At 35.5% G+C, this 24,019-nt stretch overlaps 1 protein-coding gene across 4 annotated transcripts in view; it reads right to left on the minus strand.

Moving 5' to 3' along the window:
* The window catches only part of IMPG1 (interphotoreceptor matrix proteoglycan 1), a 119,607-nt gene extending 104,263 nt beyond the window's left edge, over positions 1–15,344 (minus strand). For 2 of the 4 annotated variants that reach the window (XM_036024376.1, XM_036024375.1), the window contains exon 1: positions 15,080–15,343. In XM_036024376.1, coding sequence (XP_035880269.1) covers positions 15,080–15,146 — 67 coding nt within the window. In that variant the 5' untranslated portion in view covers positions 15,147–15,343. Of the gene's footprint in view, positions 1–15,079 lie in introns of all 4 variants that reach the window. The other 2 variants (XM_036024378.1, XM_036024377.1) reach the window with 1 other exon arrangement.
* Between the last annotated feature and the right edge of the window lie 8,675 nt (positions 15,345–24,019).

Raw genomic sequence — 24,019 nt, forward strand, 5'->3', positions numbered from 1 at the left:
GCTGAGCACTGAGTTGAGAAGAAATTGTGCAAGGGAGCCCTGAAAGTTAATATGGGCCAGTTCTAGCACCCAAGTGGGAGAAATTCCTTATTTCTCAGGACATATTACAAAGAAGAAGGCAGTAATATCATAATGATAAAAATAAAAGTTACCAGAAAGATGTGACAAGTTATAATTTCATGTACTTAAAAATAAACCTCAAAATATATGAAGGAAACATTGGCAGAACAATAAAGTAAAATCAATAATTACAACAGGTAGAGTTTAAGAGATCTTTCTTGGTAATTGACAGAACAAGCAGATAAAAATCAGTGAGGATTATTGAAACACAATTGAACTCAAGCTAATGAATATATGGAATATTATAAAATGAAAATATATGTTTATATTAAATATGAAATACATATTTACTTTCAAGTACAGGAAGAATATATCCAAATAATGACTATATGAGGTCTGTCTGGGAAAAGTCCAGCCACCATGAATATAACAAGAATGGTTTGCATGATGTAGGTGTAACCTGGCAACCAAGGAGAGTGGAATGGAAAGTGCATGCATGAACAATGACAACTTCACTGTACTAGTCAGTGGGGGCAGTAGATGCCATTGAGTGAGCGTGTGTCCTGTGTGGACATCACATTCAAAATGATGGAGCAAGTTGAACAATGATTCTGCATCTGATTTTGCTGTAAGCTTGAATATTCCTCTGCAGAAACTATTCAGATGATTCAGAAGGCCACAGCTACGTGCAACTGGTGATTGGCAGCTCCATCACAACAACACACCTGCTCATGCATCATTTCTCGAGTAGAGTTTTTTGGTGAAACATCAAATCACCCAGGTGATCAGTCCCCCTACAGCCTAGATTTGTCACCTTAAGACTTCTGGCTTTTCCCAAAACTTAAGCCACCTTTGAAAGAGAAGAGATTTCAGACAGTCAATGGGATTCAGGAAAATACAATGGGGCAGCTGATGGCAATTGGGAGAACTGTGTGAGGTTTAAGGTGTGTACTTTGAGAGGGATTAAAGTATCATTGTTCTATGTACAATGTTTCTTGTATCTTCTTCAATAAATGTCTCTATTTTTCATATTACATGGCTGTATACCTTCTGGGCAGACCTTATATCTACTGGACTAAAATGCCTGTACATTATGTTCTCACAGTAACAAGAAAATAAACTAAAAAACAATTTTAAACAATAGCTGGAAGCCCAGAAATAAACCCATGCCTTTTAGTCAATTCATATTTGAAAAAGGAGACAAAAACATAGAATGGGATAAAGATAGCCTATTTAATAAATGGTGTTAGGAATATTGGACAGATATGTGCAAAAACAAGAAACTAGACCAACCTTCTTACCTCCCATGCAAAAATAAACTCAAAATGATTAAAGGCTTGCAGTGTGTTGATTGCTTAGGGAGGAGTGTATAAAGGGACTGAAGAGTAATGGAAAAAATGCAATTAAGGGTAAATTTAAAAAAGACTTAAATGTTAGACTTATAACCATAAAAATCCTAGAAGAAAACATAGGCAGTAAAATCGTGTACATTTTTTTTTAGCACAAATTTTTTAAAAGATTTATTTATTTATTTATTTTTAGAGAGGGAAGGGAGGGGGGAGAGAGAGAGAGAGAGAAACATCAATGTGCGGTTGCTGGGGGTTATGGCCTGCAACCCAGGAATGTACCCTGGCTGGGAATTGAACCTGGGACACTTTGGTTCCCAGCTCGCGCTCAGTCCACTGAGCTATACCAGCCAGGGCTTAAAATCTTGTACATTTCTCATAGCAATATTTTTTTCTTATATATCTCTTCAGGCAAGGGAAACAAAATTAACAAATGGAGTACATCACACTGAAAAGTTTTTGCACAGCAAAGGAAACCATTGACAAAGTAAGACAACTCACAGAGTGGGAGAACATATTCACCAATGATACATATGATAAGAAGTTAATATCCAAAATTTATAAAGAACATATAAAACTTAACACCAAAAAAATAAACAATATAATTAAACAATGGACAAAGGACCTGAACACATGCTTCTCCAAAGAGGACATGCAGATGTTCAATAGACACATGAAAAGATGCTTATTGTCTCTAATCATCAGAGAAATCCATATTAAAACCACAATGAGATATCACCTCATGCCTGTCAGAATGGGTATCATTAGTAAATTAACAAACAATAAGTGTTGGTGAAGATGTGGAGAAAAGGAAACCCTAGTGCTCTGTTGGTGGGATTGTAGACTGGCACAACCACTGTGGAGAACAGTATGGAGTTACCTCAGAAAAGTAAAAAATGGAATTGCCTTATGATTCAGCTATTCCACTTCTGGGAATTTATCCAAAGAAGCCCAAAACACTCATTTGAAATAATATATGGACTCCATGTTCATTGCAGCATTATTTACAATAGCCAAGAAGTAGCCTTCTTGAAGTAGCCCAAGTGTCCATTAATAGATGAATGGATAAAAAAGCTGTGGTACATTTACACAATGGAATACTACATAGTCATTGAAAAGATGGAAATCTTACCCTTTGTGACAGCATGGATGGACCTAGAGAATATTATGCTAAGTGAAATAAACCAGTCAGAGAAAGACTAGCACCATATGATTTCACACATATGTGGAATCTAATGAACAAAATATGCTAACAAAATAGAGACAGACTAATAGAGAGCAGGCTTATAGCTGTTGAGAGGGAAGGGCTTGGCGGGTAGTTGGAGGGATTGAACAAAAAAATAAAAACAAAAGAGAAAAACTTCATGGACACAGATAACATTGTGATGATTGCTGGGCATTGGGGTTGGGTGGGGTGAGGAGAAGAAGAGGAAGGTATAGGTGGGATAAGTAGTGATGTAAGAATGCTTGACTTGGGGCAGTGAACACATAATACGGTGTACAGATGATGTGTTGTAGAGTTGTGCCCCTGAAACCTGTAAAATTTTGCTAACCAATGTCACCCCAATAAACTCAATAAAAAGGAAAAATAAATAAATTAAAAAACTGGAAAACCCCATACACTTGAGAATTTTAACAAACACCTTAAATTAATCCATAAATCAATGAAGAAAATATGGTAGATATCAGACATAACTTTATCAAATGGTAAAAATAATGCATAATAAAACTTGTGGAATATAGCTAAAATCTATACTTGCAATGTAAATTTATCCCATTGAAAAGCCTATTTTAAGAAAAAAGAAAGCTAAATATTAATAAGCTAAGCAACTATCTCAAGGCATTAGCAAAAGTAAAAAATAAATTCAAAGAATATGAGAAAAATAGAGATAAGGGTAGAGATTAATACATTATAAAAAAGAAGAAAACATAAAAGAGAAGAAAAGGAAAGATAATGGCCAACAAGTTTTCCTTTGAAAATACTAATAAAAAAACAAAAAACAAGATTGATTAAGTAAGAAAGAGAAGACACAATTAACCACTATCGAGACTGAAAAAGGAGAACATCATTATATTTTCTACAGACAAGGAAAACATAATAAAAGGACATTATAAATAATATTTTTACAATTAGTTGGCAATTTTGTATGAAAGATGTATGAATAAATTTTAGAAATATATTTTACCAAAATATAAAAGCTGAAAGTCTAATTATTATTATATCCTTTAAAACATATGAGTTAGTATCAAATATCTTTCCCTAAATATAATTCTCTAGCTTCATCTGAGAGTTCTATCATGCATTCAAGGAAAAACTAATTCTATTTTTGTACAAACTCTTATAAAACCTGACAAAGAAAGCATGAAAAAAAATCATGCTTCAATATCACTATGAATATGAATGTAATAATTTGAAATAAAATGTTAGCAAGTGGAACTTAATAGTATGTGAAAAAGGATGACCAAATTGGATTTATATTAGGAATGTAGAGTTGATTTAATATTTGAAAATTGATTAATTTATCACATTAATGAATTAAAATGGAAGAGCCATTTGGTAATCTCAGTAGATATAGAAGTATCCAATAAATTTTTATATTTATTTATGATTAGAATGCTTAGAAATAGAGAGTAACTTTAAAAAGAAAACCTGATAGGGGGCATTTACAAAAACAAAATAAACCCTGAATCTAAAACAAGCATCATACTTAATGGTAAATTATGAAAGTATTACCTTCAAGGTCAGTATCAAGTTAAGGATGCATGAAACTACCATTTCTCTTTAAAATTATCCTTGGATGGCCTATGAAGTTCAGTAAGAAAATATAAAGAAATCAAAGATACAAACACAGAAGAGAAAGAACTCAAATTTTCTTTATTCACAATTGATATAATTTTTAAGTAGAAAATTTCAAAGAATTGCTAGTAAATTGTCAGAATTAAGACTGTTAGCAAAGCTATGGGATATAAATCCAGTTACTTTTCTACATAGAAAATGTAATAAGAATGGCATTTACATGATCACAGTTAATGTAACGAAGGTTACATTAACGGAGATAACTCCAAGATGTGGAAGTCCTTTATTAAATTAATTATGCAACTTTATTGTAAGGTACCAGTAAAAAGACAGATATCCCATGCTCTTAGAAAGACTTACCATTATAAAGGTATCATTTCTCCCCAAACTGATCTATAGATTCAATACAGTTCTAAGCCAACCTCAATAAGGGTATTTTGTGTAACTCATTGAGCTAATATTCGAATGTACCATGGAAGAGTGGAGGGTCAAGAATAGCTTAGACACTGCTGTAGAAAGAGAATGGAGCCATAGAAACATGGTTGCAAGGTATCAAGATTATTATAAATTTGTAATAATTAAAGCAATAATGCACTGGCCCATGGACAGCAAAATGGACAAATCCATGCTCATGACATAAGGAGTATCACAGAGCAGAGCACAGAGAAAAGGAGAAACTACCCAGTGGATGGTGCTGAAACAATTGATTATCCATATTAAAAATTGTTTTTCTGCTTCACATACTCGTATGTACCCATACAACAAATAGTAGTGGCTTAAATATGAAAGGTAAAACTATACAACTTTTATAAGACAATATAGAATATTTTCATGACTTTGAGATAGAAAAGGATTTTTAAAGTAAGGCAAAAACCCCTACAAAACATGAAGTTAGAGACTGAAAAATTCAGCTATTGTATATTAAAATTAAGAATGATCTTCAGAGGTTAGCATTGAGAGAAAATAAGTTACAAGGCTGGAGAAGACATTTGCACGGTTTACAAAAACTGCAAAAGAATTGATATCTACAGCTTTTAAAGAACTTCTCAAATAGTAAGAAAAGACATGCATCACAATGGAAAGTGAACAAGACACTTGTTTAAGCATTTTCTAGAAGAGGAAACAAAGAAGACCCAAAATATATAAAAAGATATTCAACCTCATTAGTAGTCAGAGAAATACAAATTAAAATTACACTAGGATACAATCTCACCTCCCTGAACACTGGCAAAAGAAAAAAAAAGTCAGGCACTACCAAATATGGATGAAGATTTGGAGCAAAAGGAACTCTCACTCAAAACGGCAAAAACACTTAGGAAAACAGCTTAATGTCATCTGGTGCAGTTGAAAACACATATACCTCATTACACTCAGTTTCTCTCCTTCACATGAGAGACAGAGAGGCCATCCTACACTTTGGAGAAACTCCTGCGTGGTGTGGTGAGCACCAGGGGCCACACGTGAGCGTGTTTGTACCACTGTTGTCTGTCATAGCAAAGTCCATCAACAGAAGAATGAATATGTCGTGGTGTGTCTGTACTAGGCTGTTGTATGTCTCAGATGCCTCTCATGAACCATGTCAGGCCCTCACCTCTCTCAGAGTACCTCTTCATAAGCTCTGACCACTACAGGAGACATAAGCCCACAGTTCCTTGACTCATGGCTCTGTCATGGTGTTTCTTTTCTCTTGGCTCAGGATTTTCCATCACTGCAGAGATGTGAGAAGCATCAGGATGCACCCACTGTCAACAGATGAGCCCACTAAAAGTGCAGGAGAGTTACTGTCCTGTGAGGCAAGTCTTTGAAGAGATCTCTTATGAATTCTTCTGCATGTACCCGAGGCCCTCACCTCGTAGACTACTTGGAGGTCCTGTGGTCTCTGAAGATAGTTGGTCTTGAGACCAACAAGTGGTTGCACTTGGTACAAAGTGGTGACCAGTTTGGTAAAGCATCTTTCTGTTGGTTCTTACCTGTTCACTGCCTCACTCCTCATTTTCTTTTCCTCTTGGTTCCCTGAAACTGCACTCCTTAATGAAGAGTAACAAGTAAACTTGTGCCTCAGGGTCTGCTAATATGTAACAATGTGCATAATCTTAAAACATAATGTTGAGCCAAAGAACTAAGTAATAAGAGAACCCATACAGCATGACATTATTTAAATAAAAATCACAGGGAAAACAAAGACATGCATTATTTAGGGAATACATCTCTAGGTGGAGACACTGAAAGCAAACAATGACATGATTAACACAAAATTTATGACGGTAGCTACTTTTGACACAGAACAAAGGAAAGAGATCCTGGCAGAGCAGTTGGGGGCTTCTAAGATACTATTGATGTCTTATTATTTAATCTGGGAAGTGAACTAGCTATTACGTTTCTCTAAATGCCACTGAAATGTTTTGTACACTCGATGTATATTCCCCAAGTAAGGTGATTTACAGAAAACAATGAGTGCAGCCTATGGCAGAAATTCAACCAGTAAGGCTGGAGAGGATGACAGCAGCCAGATCGTAAGAACCCTCAAATGAAATTGTTGAACTTTATTCTGAAGAAATTCAGGAGGCTGTGGCAGTTCTTCTCTTTCCTTTTCTCTTTTTCAAGCAGGGGAATATGATGTACAATGATACCAAGGCTACTTAAAGCTGGAGAAATACAAGGATATTTATGAGATAGCATTGACAGGATTTGCCACCAACTGACTAGTTCTCATGGGTTTAGGAAATGGAGAAGTTAGAGGTCAGAACCTGAGGGAAGACTGTTGTGTGTGGTCCCAGGAAGTGAGGATAAGGAGGTGAGGCTAGGTTAAAGAAGCCTTTGTGTACTAAAATTGACAATGCAGTTGTGTGCTGAAACAGGTTTACATTGACTCCCAGCTCCTGAGAGCTGACTGTGCACATACACAATAGATGATGTCATGCTGGTAGTTTGAAAGTGGCCATGGTAAGACTATTTATTTGCATATGCATATTGGCAAATGCTATGGTTAAGGATTTTTACTCCCTGGAGAGAGATAGTTGCTAAATATCAGCACACCATTTGATAAGATTTGGTAGCAAATAGATACAAAAGAGAGGAAGATGTCTTCAATGATACCGAATTCCTGACTTTAGAAGTGAAATATGACAGCATGAAATGAAACAATGCAAGAAGCAGAGTGGTGTTTGCCAGAAAAGGGGAGATGATGGTATCATGGAAAACAGATAGACACAGTCCCTGTCCTTAGGAGGCATTTGTCTTTTACTGGTGTACAGTAGTGCATTCTGAGTAGGTTTTTCAGAATGCATATTCCTGTAACCTACCTGTGCCCTAATATAATCAGTGCTGTTTTATGTAAAGCAGTTGAAAAATGAAACAATAAAATGAATAGAATGATTATACAAATCATTCGAGAAGTCCTAGTGAATAATGAGATCCTTCCCTTCAGACTGGAAATATATTTATGATATAATATACTAAAAATGGAGATAAAAGTCCCCTGTTGGCCCATAATAAAGTGACCCATATATCATATCTTCACAGAAGGGTAATACCATAGAATTTATGCTGTAGATCATGCTTCTCAAATCAGGCTGCAGAGAAGAATCACCTGCATGGCTTTAACCATTATCCCATACCAGGTAAATTAAGTCAGAATCTTTAATGCAGAAGCCCCAGCATTAGCATTTTTACCAACGTTGCGGAAAGTTTCATTGAAGTCTTTAGGTTAGAAAAATTAAGTAAACGAAAAAGGAAACTGGCAGAGAACTGTCTTGGGGGAACTGGTTGTAAATGGAGCTAAAGTCATAGGTAGGTAGCAACAACATTAGCAAAAATATGAAATCTTCTCATTCACTCTGAAATGAGAGAATGTGAAGAGTTTGGTTAAAGATTCAGAGAAATTTTGAAGTAGAAAGAAGAGATGTCAAGTTAAGTCAGATGACTTCAGTCTTTTCAGTATGTAGGAGGTGGTGATAATAGTAATGGTGGTAGTAATCTCAGGAGCTAACCTTTATTGAACAATTTTGTAGAAGATTCCTCACTAAGGGCTTCATAAACATTATTTCACTTATTTCCATTTCTGCCCTATGAGACAACACTGCTGTTATTCTCATTTTATAGACAAAAAATTGTAAGATGGATATACATATGGGACTGAACAATTTGCCAAGGTCACATAACTGGCAAGTGACAGAACTGTTCTGTGTCAAATGCAGTCCTATGCAAACCTTGAAGTCTTGGCTCTTAACTGTGCTATTATGTGATTGAGGGAGAATCGGGCTGCAGACTCGAGGAGAGAGGGAAAGTTTGGAAGACTATGAGACTGGGAGACCATCAGGGGATTAGAGATGAGCATCACTGTGGAATAGCTTGGAGGGCCCAATTAAGGTTACAACACATGAATTTGTTTCATGGAAGCACTGTGTGTATTTGAGATTCTCTAGTAACACTTGGCAGCTCAGGAATGAAAGTGAATACAGTGAAGGCTAAGTTTACCCAGAATGGAATAACCAAACAAACGGGGCAGAAGTTCAAGGAGTAAGTTTTCCATTGCACTAACAAGAAGAATGTTGAAGGAGGTTCAGGAAATGACCCCAGGACCTAAGATTAGTGGGTAGGACACTGAGATTTGGATGGGCTGAAGAAATGGAGAAAGTAAGAGGGGCTGGGGGGGTTGGGTTGTTTTGATGAGAGTAAAAATTACATTCCATGGAAGGAAGGAAGAGAAATTATTAAAATGGGGTGTTTCAGAGTTGTATATCCCAAGCCTGAATATATTGCTAACTTGAAGATATAATTTCAGTGTTTTAATAGTGTTTTGGTTCAGAAGATGCTTTCCTACTGTGTCAAATTATATCCATTAGCCAGGTTCTGCCTTTAGGTACATAACACAATCTTAAATAAGCCACTTGCCACTGAACTTAGACTTTAATGGTGGGCATTCAAAAGGACACCATGAATACATAACTCCACTTCACTGAGGAGTTCAAATGTCACACTTTATTCTTAATGAGTAACAGAATCAGTACTTCCATTTTTAGGGTAGAGCTGCAGAATATGGCCAGATATTCTGAGATTAGTCATGCATATACATGTAGACATGGCTCAGAATCAGCAATTATCTAGTGTTGGCAGGGGAAAGCTGGCCTTTGAAATATTAGTAAAAACCATATTAACTATGCTCATCATATGATATTGAACTGATTAATAGGCTTTGGATATAGGACTAGATCCAGCTTAAGTCCTAGTTTTGGTTCTAAGCTTTCACCTCACATGATTTTAGGAACATTACTTAGCATTCTCTGCCTTAGTTTCCTGACCAACATTGAGTACATTGTCTACCAACCAGTAAAATCTGAGGAGGTAAGGTGAATTAAAATTTGAATGTTTATAAGAAAAGTACCAATATGATTGCTATCTGCAAAGTATTTTGATTAGGTATGAATTAACTACAGTGGCTTAGGAATAGTGCCCATTTGATTCCATAGCTGGCCTTAATTAAGTATAACTTTTATTTATTCACAAATGAAGCAGGAACCTTAAAACAGACAAATTAGCCCTATGTATGTTATTTTCTGTGTGAAGTTAAAGTATTTCTGAAGTTGAAATTTTTACTAATTTGGGGGTCTTGAGTTTTCTCCACAAAATTCCTTTTGGTGTATTTTCCTTTATCCCCTCTCTTAGGGAAGCAGTTATGAAAATAGGTGTTGGCTGAGGTGGGTGAGGGGACTAAAGCTGGCTGAATATAGAAATCCAATCTGGAAGAAATGAAGATGACTTCACAAAGGCACACCAAAAGACAATGTTTCCTTAAGGATAACTGGCTGTAAATGGGATAACAGTTACCTACTGAATATAACCTTATGCTTAGAAGGATTTATCACTGTTCTGAACTCTTTCATATTCTCTTCTACATTTACTGTGGCCGGAAGAGAGGTGCTTCAGTGGGAGAACATGTTCAATAAATAATTAGAGCAATGCATGTGTGCTTCACACTTGACAGGGTCATTTCCATATATAGAGTCTCATTTCCACAGCTATATAAGTCAACCTATCAACTAATAGTTGGATAAACTTTGTCACGTGGGTTACCTTGGACCACAACAAAAAATGCACCACTATCCATGTTATTAAAATGGTTCCATCTGCCACTTCGAGGCTGAAATCCCAGGGGCACCATCTCTTACTCTCAGTGGGCTCATACCCAATGGTTGAAGGAGACTGTTTTGGAAAGTTAAAATTCATGCTGTGGTCAGAAGTTTTCTCCTTTCAACAAGGTGTTTTGAGGTATTCCAAGGGTTGGTGTAACCAGTTCCTTCCCCACAACTGCAGAAGTGTCTTTCCTATGCTGAAGGGAGAAGAGGTGATGTGGACTGAGACCTCAGACACCCTGGAGTTTGCTACTCCACAACATAGTGATGAGGTCAGGACTTTTATTATGGCCATGACCCATACTGAATTGTATTCCAGTAATATAAACCTAGAGACTATTGTAGAAAACAAGCTCTGTGGACTCAGACAGACTATTTTAAAGCAACATGAAATCTGTGAACATGATTGAGGATCTGAATTTCCAGAGAGGATTAGGATGCAAATATAGTTGATATTTAAGGTGGCTGCATACCCATGATTGACAGAAATGGCCAAGAAGGCAGTAGGTCATGTCATTTCTTCCTAATTAACTCATACATATAATAGTCCTTCAGTGTGATCAGTGAAACAATCATAGAGGGGCCATAAGGCAGCATTTGCTGTTTTGTTTTCAAAGTATTTAAGTATGTAATCTAATAAAAGCTACCACAGTTTGTTCAATTGGATGCAAGGTGTTTTTAATTTACACAGCATTGATTTTAAGGATACCTTCTCAGATATGATTGAACAAAAATAACCTACCTTAAACCTTTTGAATTATACTGTCCTGAGACTATAGCAGAGATAAAAAAAAAAAGGGTAGGAGCTGCAAAGTTAACATGCCTGTCACTGGGCAGCTGTCTCAGGTACACAAATGAAGGCTTGTGCTCTGCTAGTGGAGCCACAAAGAGGGAAAATAACTTCCTGGGTAATTTTATGAAAGGAGAACATACTGCAGTAGTAAAGGGTTAGAAGAAATGGAGTATCTTCAAATGCAAATTTCTTGACATTTCACAGCTACTAAAATAATTACCCTAGCTTGGTGAACTAATAATCACTTAGTTAAATGTTTCATTTAGTATAACCAAATGTAATGCAAAAGGCACATACTGTGATAAACACCATTTCCATTTTCGGGCTTGCTGAGGGTGGGTTTCCTTTCTTTTTTTTATCCCACACATCAGAATGTCACAAGCAATTAGATGTGATTATTTATGGGAAACGGAGAGGTAAGAGGATCGGGCAGTGCTGTGCAGCTCCTGTGCAAATGGTGCCCCCATTCTGAGCACTGAAGAGAGGAGCTTTGGCATCTCCATGAAGTAATTGTTCTTTTAAACTACTGAAGTACATTTTGTTGCACTAAACAAGTTTATTTAATGAACATTTAAAAATCAAAACCATTTCACTTTTATGTATCAATGGAAAAACTACACTGAGTATCTAGAAAGCTTAAAGGAAACCTTTTGAAATAATGGTGAGTCTTTGAATCTCTTAGTATTCTGCATTGGGTACTTGGTAAGCACTCTGGAAATCAAATGGGGAAAACATCACCTCAGGGCACAGGAAACCTTTTGAGAAGTAATTTGGGAATATGAATCAAATACCATAAAACTGTTTATATTGCTTAGACCCAGTAATTTTACCTTAGTGAATTTAGGCTAAGAATCTTTAATACTGAGAGAGGCCTATGCACCAAGATGTTTATTACAATATTATTCATAATAACAAATTAATTAAAAGCATTTCTCTTTTGTTGAGTATTAACTGAAAGGAAAATTATACTACCTAAAAAATAATGCTTGCCAAAGTTATACAGCAATGTAGAACATTCTTATGATGTACTAGAAGTACAAAAAGCCTAATATAAAATTATGTGTGCAATAGATTTGTAATCATGTAACAGTCAGTAAGCATACATTAAAAATACTGAGGATTCATATGAAGGTGCTAGGTAGCATATGCTGTATTTGGATATGGGTAATTTTCAGATCTTTTTGATTTTTCAAATAATCTATAATTTTTAAAAACAACTTCTTGCCCTGGCTGGTATGGCTCAGTGGATTGAGTGCCAGCCTGCAAACAAAAGGGTTGCCAGTTCAATTCCCAGTCAGGGCATTGCCTGGGTTGCAGGTCTGGTACCCAGTGGAGGGCACCTGAGAGGCAACCACACATTGATGTTTCTCTCCCTCTCTTTCTCCCTCCCTTCCTCTCTCTCTAAAAATAAATGTATAAAATATTTTTAAAAATTCTTGAATTTAAACATCCAATTGTTGTGCTTAATAGCTAGTTGTATTAAATTGAACTCTTCTCTTTCCTAAAACCACTTCCTATGTAAATACACTCATGATGGTTAATTAGTTACTTACAAATGGAAAACCAGTCTAGCTGAAGTAAATTCACTCTAATTAATGTAGACCTCACTAATTAAAGATTAACAGAAATTCATAGATTTGAGATTCTTACAGCATGAAAAGCCCTAAACAAATAATATGTTAGAATTTTAAATTTTGTAATTATAATACCTTATTTCATAGAAATAGGTATATAACAAATGGTAGTTTTCTGGTGAGCTTATTTTAATTAACTTTCTTTTTATGATTATGCAATAATTACATTTGAAATTGTAAGTCCTAATATATAATATATAAAGGTACATTATGGAAAAATATAAAAATAATTAAATAAAAAACTAAGCTCATTTGCCTGGTCAAGTTTGTGAAACACATGAATTGATTTGCATAGTTTATTAGGTTCAGAATACAACAAAATACCACCATTTGTTTGTAATTAAATTTTTAATAAATTAAACATTTATATGTAATTGACAATTAAAATGGAAGGTAGGTAAACTTTTGCTTCCTCCACTATCATTTATGTAGCAAAGTCTAAAGTATTATTACATAATATTTCCCAGAATTTTTTTCCTTCCTCCAGTCACTAAGAATTACATATAAAATGACTAATGGAATCAGTTATCTTGTGACTTTTAAATGCAACCATTTGTTACACTTTTCAATGGACATTTTCAAACCAGTGCTTTAATTAGTATGTTAATTGTCTAAAGCTATGTCATCCTTAAAGAAGAACTGAACCTGATTGATTTCAAATGTCTTAAAAACATCATGTTTTAATAACCAGACTGTTTTTTTAAAGTGAAACTGTCTTCAACAGTTTTTAAAAATACATTGTTCTCCTTGGAGAATTGTCTGTTCAAGTCCTTTGCCCATTTTTTAATTGGGTTACTTGTCTTCTTAGAGTGGAGTCATGTAAGTTCTTTATATATTTTGAAGATTAAACCCTTGTCTGAGGTATCATTAGCAAATATGTTTTCCCATACAGTTGGTTCTCTTTTTATTTTGATACTGTTTTCCTTAGCTGTGCAAAAGCTTTTAATTTTGATGAGGTCCCATTTGTTTATTCTTTCCTTTATGTCCCTTGCTCTAGGAGACAAGTCAGTAAAAAAGTTTCTGCGTGAAATATCTGAGATTTTCCTACCTACGTTCTCTTCTAGGACTTTAATGGTGTCACGGTTTATATTTAAGTCTTTTATCCACCTTGAATTTACTTTTGTATATGGTATAAGTTGGTGCTCGAGTTTCATTTTTTTGCACGTAGCTGTCCAGTTCTCCCAACACCATTTGTTGAAGAGGCTATTTTTATTCCATTTTATGTTGCTGCTTCCTTTGTCAAATATTAATTGACCGTAGAGGCTTGGGTTTATTTCTGGGCTCTCTGTTCTGTTCCATTGGTCCATGTGCCTGTTTTTATGCCAGTACCAGGCTGTTTTGATTACAGTGGTACATTTACACAATGGAATTCTATGCAGCAGAAAGAAAGAAGGAGCTCATACCCTTTGCAACAGCATGGATGGAGCTGGAAAGCATTATGCTAAGTGAAACAAGCCAGGCAGTGAAAGACAAATACCACATGATATCACCTTTAACAGGAATCTAAACAACAAAACAAAACAAAACAAAAAACTAGCAAAATATAACCAAAGACACTGAAATAGGGGATAGTCTGACAGTGGCCAGAGGGGAGAGAAGAGGGAATTTCAGGGGGGAATGGGTAGGGATTACAGGAACAAATTTGGAGGACACATGGACAAAAACTAGGGGTGGGGGGTAATGGGGGGAAGGGGGGAGGGTTGGGTGGAGGGGCTGGAACGGGAGTAGGGGGGAGAAAACTGTACTTGAACAATGATTGAAATAAAGAAAAAATGAAAAGAGAAAAAAAAATACATTGTTTTTCTTAAATGTGCCCGTTTTGTGGCTTGTTTTAATTTTAGATTCATTTGAAGATTTGCCATAAAAACATTTGGTGCCTAGTTTTCATATGCATAAAACTCCAAAAACCACCAAGTTCTGACTGATTGTAATCATAAACTCTAAAGATAAAGCATACTCTCTATTTTCTAAGGAAAAGCAACTCATGTTTTAACTATGAGAATGACATTAGTAGGGTCCATGACACCTACTAATGTCATTGATATTAATGATATAAATATTTACTCAATGTCTAATAAAAGTAAATAGGATGCATTCATCTCTCCTATTTTGTTGACATAAATTGCACTTAGGATTATGTAGTAAATACTTAATAAAGTAAAAACAATTTTTGACAGTCACTCAATCAATAGTTATTTTGGGCCCATCATACACTAGCCTTCTGAGATACAGTGGTAACTTTGTTGATTTTGAATGTTTACTTCTGTAAATAGATTTTACATATAAGCAATTTAAAAATAAATATTTAAACAACTTACCTTTGGTTCCTTGAACTTGGAGAAAAATCCAAAAAACAAAAATAGCCCTCTTAGTTTCCAAATACATTCTGACTTTTGTGCATTGGTAAATTTGGTAACAGTCACAGAACAGCCCCAAATCTCATTTTTAAAAAAGACAGAAATATGGAAAATAATTAAATATTGATGCAAGCTGAGTGAGGATAACCTTCTTGATTTACTTTAGGAGGGTGCCAATTTATGAAGAACAGGAGGCAGTGTCTGTTTCTGGAATAATCTGCTTATCTTCCCCTCAGGTGTAATCACTGCGTAAGGGCCAGCTGGAGGGACCTTTATCTCATTAACCTTCTGGAAGAGCATCTGTCAGCCTAGCTCCAGGACCCTGGATGCCATTATAAACAAGTGTCCACAGACAGAAGGAATGCTTCTTTTCTTAGTTACTCACCTGTTACAGTGCCACAGAGAACCAGGGGAGGTGCTGCCAAATGCAGGGGAAGGCTGACAGCTAGTGTCAAATGTTTGCCAAAATGACACTTGCAAAGAACGTCCACTGAGAGAGTTTAATTGCTATCCCTGAAGTATGGCTATTCGATATGCATCAGTCTCCAGAGATGGCAAGGCTCAGGGAAATGTGCTGCTTTGTAAATTTCGTTCTTTCTGTAATTACATATAGATGCCTTTGTTTTTTTTTCAAGGTCTGGTTTTAATTTTTTAAATTTGTTATTTGTACACAGAGTATAGTCCAATAGTTCTACAAAGTTTGTGAAAAATGATACTGCCATACCTCCATTCAAAAGCAATCGCTTCTAATCTTCAAGTATTCTTATTTGTACCTGGAAATAGTATGCTTCTATTACCATTTTTTTCATTTTTCACTTTTAGAACATTATCAAATAATGAATATTGAGAATATCTTCTCTTCCACACACACCCTCCCCGCTCTGTATAAACATGTACTTGCTCCATCCCTTCACCCACCTCAGTGTCACTGTATTTTCAGTTTATTGTGCATACAGTTTAACGTTATTGTGACTGTATTCATGCTATGCATAACTGAGCCATGTACTATACTGTAATTATTAACATGTATTGAGCTTTTATGTTGTGATAGGCACTGTTCTTAGATATTTCATAGGTTATATATATTACTTAATACAACATTAAGAGATAAACACTATTATTGCTATCTCTGTTTTAGTTTTATACTTGAAGAAACTAAGGTATATGTGGCAGAGCCAGGACTTGAACTTAAAGAAACTGGTTCAGGAGCCTATACTATTAATTGTTATCTCCTCTGATGCCATTTGCTGTTGTCTAATTTGTTTCCTCCTCGTTTTATAGATGCAAAACAATAAATTATCTCCAGATGTTACCCCGTATGTGTAAATTTCCTCTCCATATGCTTAAACACTTCAGGTTATCTGTCTTCCCAGGACTTTCTAACCTGCTGCAAGCTCTGTTGTTAAATTTCTTGTTATAGTTCTCAGCAAGCATCTGAAGATCTCCCTTCACAATCGTCCTGGGGACTCCTTTCACCCTTCTTGTGTTGAATCTCAAGTTCTCCAGACCCCATGTTGCCTCCTTTCTTAACCTAACCTCTTGTTTTAGCAGAGCACATGCTCTAGCAGATTACTGAAAGTTCTCAGTAAATAGATGTGAGATCTTATGTTTGAAAATGGCTGCTATTCATCCTCATCCTTGATCAAGAGTTTGGCCAGTGTTGCACACTCAATGTTTGTGTCCTTCCAAAATTCATGTGTTGAAAACTAAATTCCAATGTGATGGTATTTGGAGGTGGGGCTTTTGGGAGGAGATTGGGTCCTGAGGGTTAAGCCCTCATGATGGATTAGTTCCCTTGTAAAGGAGGCACCAGGGAGCTCCTTTGCTTCTTTCTTCCTGTAGGCACAGCAATCAGCCAGATCTCTATGAACCAGGGGGTAGTTCATCATCAGACACTGAATATGCCTGCAGTTTGATCTCAGAGTTCTCAGCATGTAGAATTGTAAGAAATAAGTTTCTGTTTTTATAAGCCACTCAGTCTATGGTATTCTGTTATAGTAACCTGAATGAACTAAGACAACTGGGTATAGACTTTGAGGTTGGAAGTAACATTCACTTAGAAGATTGAAAACATTAATCTACTCCCTTTTAGCTTCTGTGCTGCTAAATTTGGAGTCCTTATTGTTCTTGATTCTTTGTATAGGATCTTTTTTCTCTGGAAGCTCATAGAAAATTTTCTTTTCCTCTAATGTTCTGATATTGTGTGGTTGCAGGTCTATTTTAATCCGTTACATAGGAAATTTACAGAACCTTTAATCTGGGTATTTATGTTCTTCAGTTATTGAAAACCTCTCTTAGGTATTTGATTTCCACCTTTCATTTTTTATATTATTTTTCTGGAATCCATATTATTTGGATAATAGCATTCTTGCACTGGCCCTTTAACTTTTACTGTCTATTTTTTCTTCTATTTTCCTCTAATTCTTTATGCTCTGATTTCAAGAAAATTTTCTCAGTATTTTAACCCTTCTTTGGTTTTTAAATATCTACTGTCATTTACAGTTTCTGGGAAATCATTCTTGGTGGTTTTTCTTGAATTTTTTTTATTTTTTATTTTTAATAAGATACTGTTTTAGATTTTTAAGGATATAATTTCTTTTATGTCTTTAAAAATATTTAACAGTTTCAAAAATTATTTTCTTCTTAGGTAGCTTTTGTTTCCTTCAAGCTGCATATTTGAATTTCTTTTTCATTTTCTATTTTTTTTTTATGTTAGAAGATTTCTCAAAGATCTGGTAATCCTTGGTTGACCATTCACTTACATTTAAGTCTGGTGATAACTGCTGACAGCTCTGTGCATGAGGTCGGAACTTGACAACTGTGGTCCTCTTGTAGGCTGATCTGGTTGGGCTACTTCCTTCTTAGGCTTTCCAGATAAAATACAGACTGCCCAGTTAAATTTAACCTTAAGATAAACAACAAATCATTTTTTAGTATAAATATGTCACAAATATTTCATGTGACACACTAAACATTATTTGTTTATCTAAGATTCAGATTTAATGGGGTGTTCTATATTTTTATTTGCTATATCTGGCTATACTCTTTCTAAAATACCTGAATTCAGTGTCTTTAAATATTTCATCTTCAGGTGGTCATATATTCCAGAATAGACTACTAATCTGTTGGTTTTAGGATAAAGACTAACTCTCAATGTATCAGTGCATAAGCTGAGGAAGATGTCTGGGACCTTAATATTCTTATGTATATTTAATTCAATTTTCCTGTTTTCAGAGAAGCACCCTCAGTCTCACATCTGCCTGATATTTAATAGTCCAAAGAATGTTTCACCCTGCTAAAAAATAAACCTTCAGCCTTCTGTTGGGTGGCCAAGAGACAGTTATATAACTGAATAGGATGGGAAAGGAGATTTGGGGCTCTAATTAATTATTAGCTATTTCAATTCATTCTTCTATTTTTAACCCAATCCTTCCATTAATTTACCACTATTACCAGAGGTATATGGAATGTCTTTAAAATATATAAAAATAAATATTAATATATTTATGTAACATATATGAATAAATATAAATTGAGTTGTTGGTGAGCTTTCTCTACTGTCACTTTAAGATTTGCCCCTCTAGGTTTGTATTTTAAAACTTTGCTTAAACCTACATGTCCAGCTTAATAAAATTATTAGGAAGTGAAAACTAGTAATATACAGGTAAAAACAGAGAATATTAATAGCATTCCACCATGACCTCCCCTAACAAACACAAATTTTCTTCTCCATTAAATGTGCTTATTATTCTGATGTGTATGATAATCATTTATTTGCTTTCCTTAATTCTTTCACTGCTTAACTATACATCTATAAGCATCATAGTTTACTTTTTGCCTATCCCACCATTATTTATCGAAAAGATTATCATTTTTCCTACTGGTCTGAAGTTCCATCTTTATCATGAAATCTGTGTATGTCATGAACTCATGTAGTTCCAACTCTTTGCTCCCTCCTGTTTTATTATATTGACTCATCTTTTATCTCACTATTTTCTCTTCAGCTAGATATAATGTATTGTCTTTAATTTTTGTATTTGTATTTTTTTTTAGTTAGGGATTTCAATTTGTTTTTTTTACAAGTCTGCTTCATCATTTTTAAAAATAGTTTATACCTCTGTGCTAAAGTTTTAAATCTAGTCTTTTATCTCATTTAATTTAGTAAGAATAGTTTGATAATTTCAAATTGTGGAGCTCTGGAGGTTGTTTCTATTAACTTGCTTTCTCTGTTTTTTATTTGTTATTCTCATATCTCCTTGTATACATGGTTATGTTTTCTTATTTTATGTCAGGTATTATATTTTAAGAGTTGTACTACAGAAAGCAAGACAATCTGGTATTGGTAAAAGAATATACACAAAGATCAATGGAACAGAATACAGAGCCCAGAAGTAGAGCCACGCAAGTAGTCGAATGACTTTTGACAAAGTTGCAAAAGCAAATTAGTGGAAACAAGGCTGTCTTTTCCAAAAATAATGTCATATGCCATACCTCCAAAAATAAACAAACAAAAATAAAACAAACAAAAATCTAGAAACAGATTTGCACTTTATACAGAAATGAAAAATGGATCACACAGATAAATATACAATAAGTTTAAAAATTCTAGAAGAAAATATAAAAGCAGATCCATTAGACCTTAGGCTTGGTGATGAGATTTTGGATATAACATAAAAGCATGATCCATGAAAGAAAAAAATGATATTCGATTTTATTAAAATGAAAATCTTCTGAACTGTTAAGAAACTATAAACAAAATTAAAAAGTAAGCAGTAAAATGGAAAAAACATTTACAAAATGTTTTCACATACATTTCTGTGAAAGGAATTGTACCCAAAACATACGAAGAAAACTAAAACTCAACAATAATAAAACCTAATAACTCAATTAAAATTGAGCCAAAGATCTGAATGAGACACCTTTCTGAAGAAGGTACACAGATGATAAACAAGCATATGAAGAGCTGGTCAACTCAGCACCATCACTAGGAAATGCAAAAAGAAACATCAATGAGATACCTCTACATACGTATTAGAACGACTAAAATTAGAAAACAAATGGCACTAGCAATTGCTGTCAAAGATTCAGAGCAATAGAAACTGTCATTTATTATTGGTGGGAGTGCAAATTGGTACAGGTACTTTACAGAACTAAACATAGTCTTGTACAATGCAGCAATGACTTCCAGGTATTTACCCAACTGATTTGAAAATGTATGTCCACACAAAAATCTGCATTTGAATGTTGATAACAACTTTGTTCATAATTGCCAAAACCCACAGGCCACCAAGATGTTCTTTAGTAGCTAAATTAATAAGGAAACGATGTACATCTGTTATTGGACCATGGTTCTTCTAGTCTCTCCTGTGCATGCCTTTTCCATAATTCTCCTTGATTGCCCACACCCATGGGGATGGGGGGTGTATAAAACTGCAATGGAAATTTTGCTAACTGAAATTATTTCACAACAAAGGTGGCGAACTGAAACTATTGTAAATATTTGTCTTGGGTCAGCAAGGACAGTGGCCCCCTTCCTCCCACCCCTCATTTCTAACTGCTGCCTACCATATCCATATGATGGAATTAAATTAGTAATAAGAAAGTATTAGTGCTCAAGATTAAAGATAAAAGAGAGATTCTTAAAAGCAGCAAGAGAAAAGGAAACAGTTACATACAAAGTAGTTCCCATAAGATTGTCAGCTGATTTCTCAAAAGAAACTGCAGGCTAGAAGGAACTAGCAAAAAGTATTCAAAGTGATGAAAAGCAAGGACCTACAACCTAGATCACTCTATCCAGCAAAGCTATCATTTAGAATGAAGGGCAGATAAAGTGCTTCCCAGATAAGGTCAAGTTAAAGGAATTCATCATTACCAAGCCCTTATTGCGTGCAATATTAAAGGGACTTATCTAAGAAAAAGAAGATCAAAACTATGAACATTAAAATGGCAACACATTCACAACTGTCAACAACTGAATCTAAAAAACCAAACAAAGCCAACAACCAGAACAAGAACAGAATCAGATATGGAGATCATTTAGAGGGTTATCAGCTGGGAGGGGGAAGGCGAGAATTGGGGAAAAGGTTCAGGGATTAAGAAACATAATTGGTAGGTACAAAATAGACAGTGGGATGTCAAATATAGTACAGAAAATGGATAAGCCATAGAACTTACATGCACAATCCATGGACATGAACTAATGGGGAGGGGTGGATTGCTGGAGGGAATTGGGGTTACTATGGACAGGGCAAAGGGGGAAAAGTGGGACAACTATAATAGCATAATCATTAAAATGTATTTTTTAAGAAGAAAGTATGAGCTGTTATGTTATCCAAAACGTGGGTGAATCTTAACTACACATTGCCAGGCTAAAAAAGCCAGTTGGAAAAGGCTGTATACTGTGTCATTCCATTTATATGATACTCTGGAAAAGGCAAACAGATAAAACAATAGTTGCAGGCATTTGGGGGAGTATATGCCTTAAATAGATGAAGCATAGGGGATTGATTAGGGCAGTGAAATTATTTTGTATAACACTGCAATGCATGACACTATACATTTTTTAAAACCCATAGAACTTTATAGCAGAGAAGTGAATCTTAAGGCATATAAAATTAAAAAAATCTTTAGGTTGCAAATAACTATGCTAATTGTGACAGTGCAGGTTGTGACAGAAGAATGTATGAAACAAACTCACTGAAGGGAGTAAGGGAAAAGCTGACCTAAATAATTCTGGAAATGAGTGAAATCTGTGACTAAAGGCAAATGGAATTGTACATAAGCAGTGTAGTCTGGTTGAAAAAATTGCTTTGGGACCATGAGTTAGCAATTCTGAAACAACTATAACATGCGTCTGGAATTGAACAGACAAGCAAATGGATGGCTGATAGTGGGAGCCAGGTTTCTCATCATTGAAGTGGGAAGTTACAGATGAGCCAGGGAAGGAGGCAAAAGTAATATAGATGGTAATAGAGTAGAGACATCATTATAAACTCATGTTTGATTTAGTATAGGTAGAGATGGATCTATATGTATATATTAATATATAATATATGATTTTATATTAATTTATATATTAATTTTATGTTGTGTGGTCAATACATGGTTCTCCCATCACCCATGAGGAGGGCTGGCCAGAAGGAACATGCATTGTTTAGGGAATGGACAGTGACTCCTTCCTTATATCTTTTGGAAGCAGCTTCTTGTTTTGTCACTGCTTCTTGACCTTTTCCTTCTGCACATACACACTGAGGTAATATAGTCTAGAGTCACACGTGGGAGGACATGCACCTCCTTTGTCTGGGGCCCCTTATTAGGAGACTCACTGTGGAGGAGGTGGGGTCCCTCTCCTGTGGGCCTGCCACTGTCTGTGCACTCCCTGTAATGTGAGCTGTTAATGTAAGAAACATTCCAACCTGCAGAGAGTTTTTGGTGAGTTTATTTGAGCCAAACTGATGGATGGCAATTGCCGGGAAGCAATACCTCAACGGATTGAGAAATGCTCTGGAGAATGACAGTTTAGCACCACATTTTATACATTAGAATTAAAGAAGGAGGCGTAAGGGGATTACTTGAAGTCCACTGATGATAAATTAGGGGAGGCAGAAGAGAATAAAGTGGGGAAACTTCTGGGATTGGATAAAAGGTAAAATGATAGTCACATAGTTCTTTTAAGTAGGTGGGTAAGGGATATTTAATGATCAACAATTAACATAACAATAACAATGAGGGGATTTGGGGTCTCTGCTTGTGCCCAAGGGGCACAAGGGGCTTGGGGAAAAGAAGTTAGTTACCTTGACATTCCAAAGACATGTTATCATAGATGCAAAAAGACAACAGACAGGCTTAGTTAAGTTAAAGATTGACCTTTGTTAGAGAAAAATGCTGGCCTAGAACAAGATCACCTGCCATGAACTGCTTTTAGTTAATAAGTTTTAATTTTAGACCATCCTTTTTGTTTTTTTTTAGGTCTCTGACTTTGTAAGGCTGCCTTGCTGGCCTACCCTGAGCTTGTCAGCTTTACCGGTGGCCCCTTTTCTTCCACATAAGTGTGCTCATTGCTACTAGAGTATCTTTGCTTTCTGGCTCTCTTAGCTGACAGAGGAAGGAAAAATATGTATACTAACCAGTCACATACACACATCCATAAATGTATACATAACATATGTTACTCAGGAGTCCCAAACCCGGGAGCTGCTTAAGTGTTTGTGACATTCCGATAAAACCACCTGGAGAACTAGCAAATGTAGACATACTGTTACTTTTTTATTTATTACTCTGTAGTTTCCCCACTTTACTTTCTCCTGCCTCCCCTAATTTGGCATCAATGGACTTATGTACCCCCCTTATGGCTCCTCCTTTGATTCTAACTTGTAAAATAAGGTGCTAAACTCCCATTCTCTTCAGCGTTTCCTCAATTCATTGAGATGCTACTTCCTTGCAATCGTCATCATTTTGGCTCAAATAAACTCACCAAAAACTCTCTACCAGTTTGAATGTTTCTTATGTTAACACTTAGCACCTAGATCTTGGTTCTTACCATTCTTCAGTGACTTAAACCAGGACTCCTTGGAGAAATTGCTGATTTTAAAACTGGGACAGGTCATGTACAAAATGAACCTGGAGTGTCTTGTAGCACCAGTAAGTAAGGAAGCATTCAAACAAGACAGAAAACAAACAAAAACCAAAACTGAGAAGCTCTGCAATGAAGGGGGGATGTCAGAAGGACATGGGATCCAACTGAAAGGGCTCCAAATGGCCAAAACTGAAGCGACTTGAGGAATAAAATAGTGTTGGATTATAACACAAAATGTAGTATAAGTGTCCACAAGTCCACACTGATACGAAGAAATTATTGAATAAATAAATGGAGGAGAATGGACAAATATCCTGTGTAGAACA

The sequence above is a fragment of the Phyllostomus discolor genome, chromosome 4, assembly GCF_004126475.2.
Source record: "Phyllostomus discolor isolate MPI-MPIP mPhyDis1 chromosome 4, mPhyDis1.pri.v3, whole genome shotgun sequence".
Classification (NCBI taxonomy): domain Eukaryota; kingdom Metazoa; phylum Chordata; class Mammalia; order Chiroptera; family Phyllostomidae; genus Phyllostomus; species Phyllostomus discolor.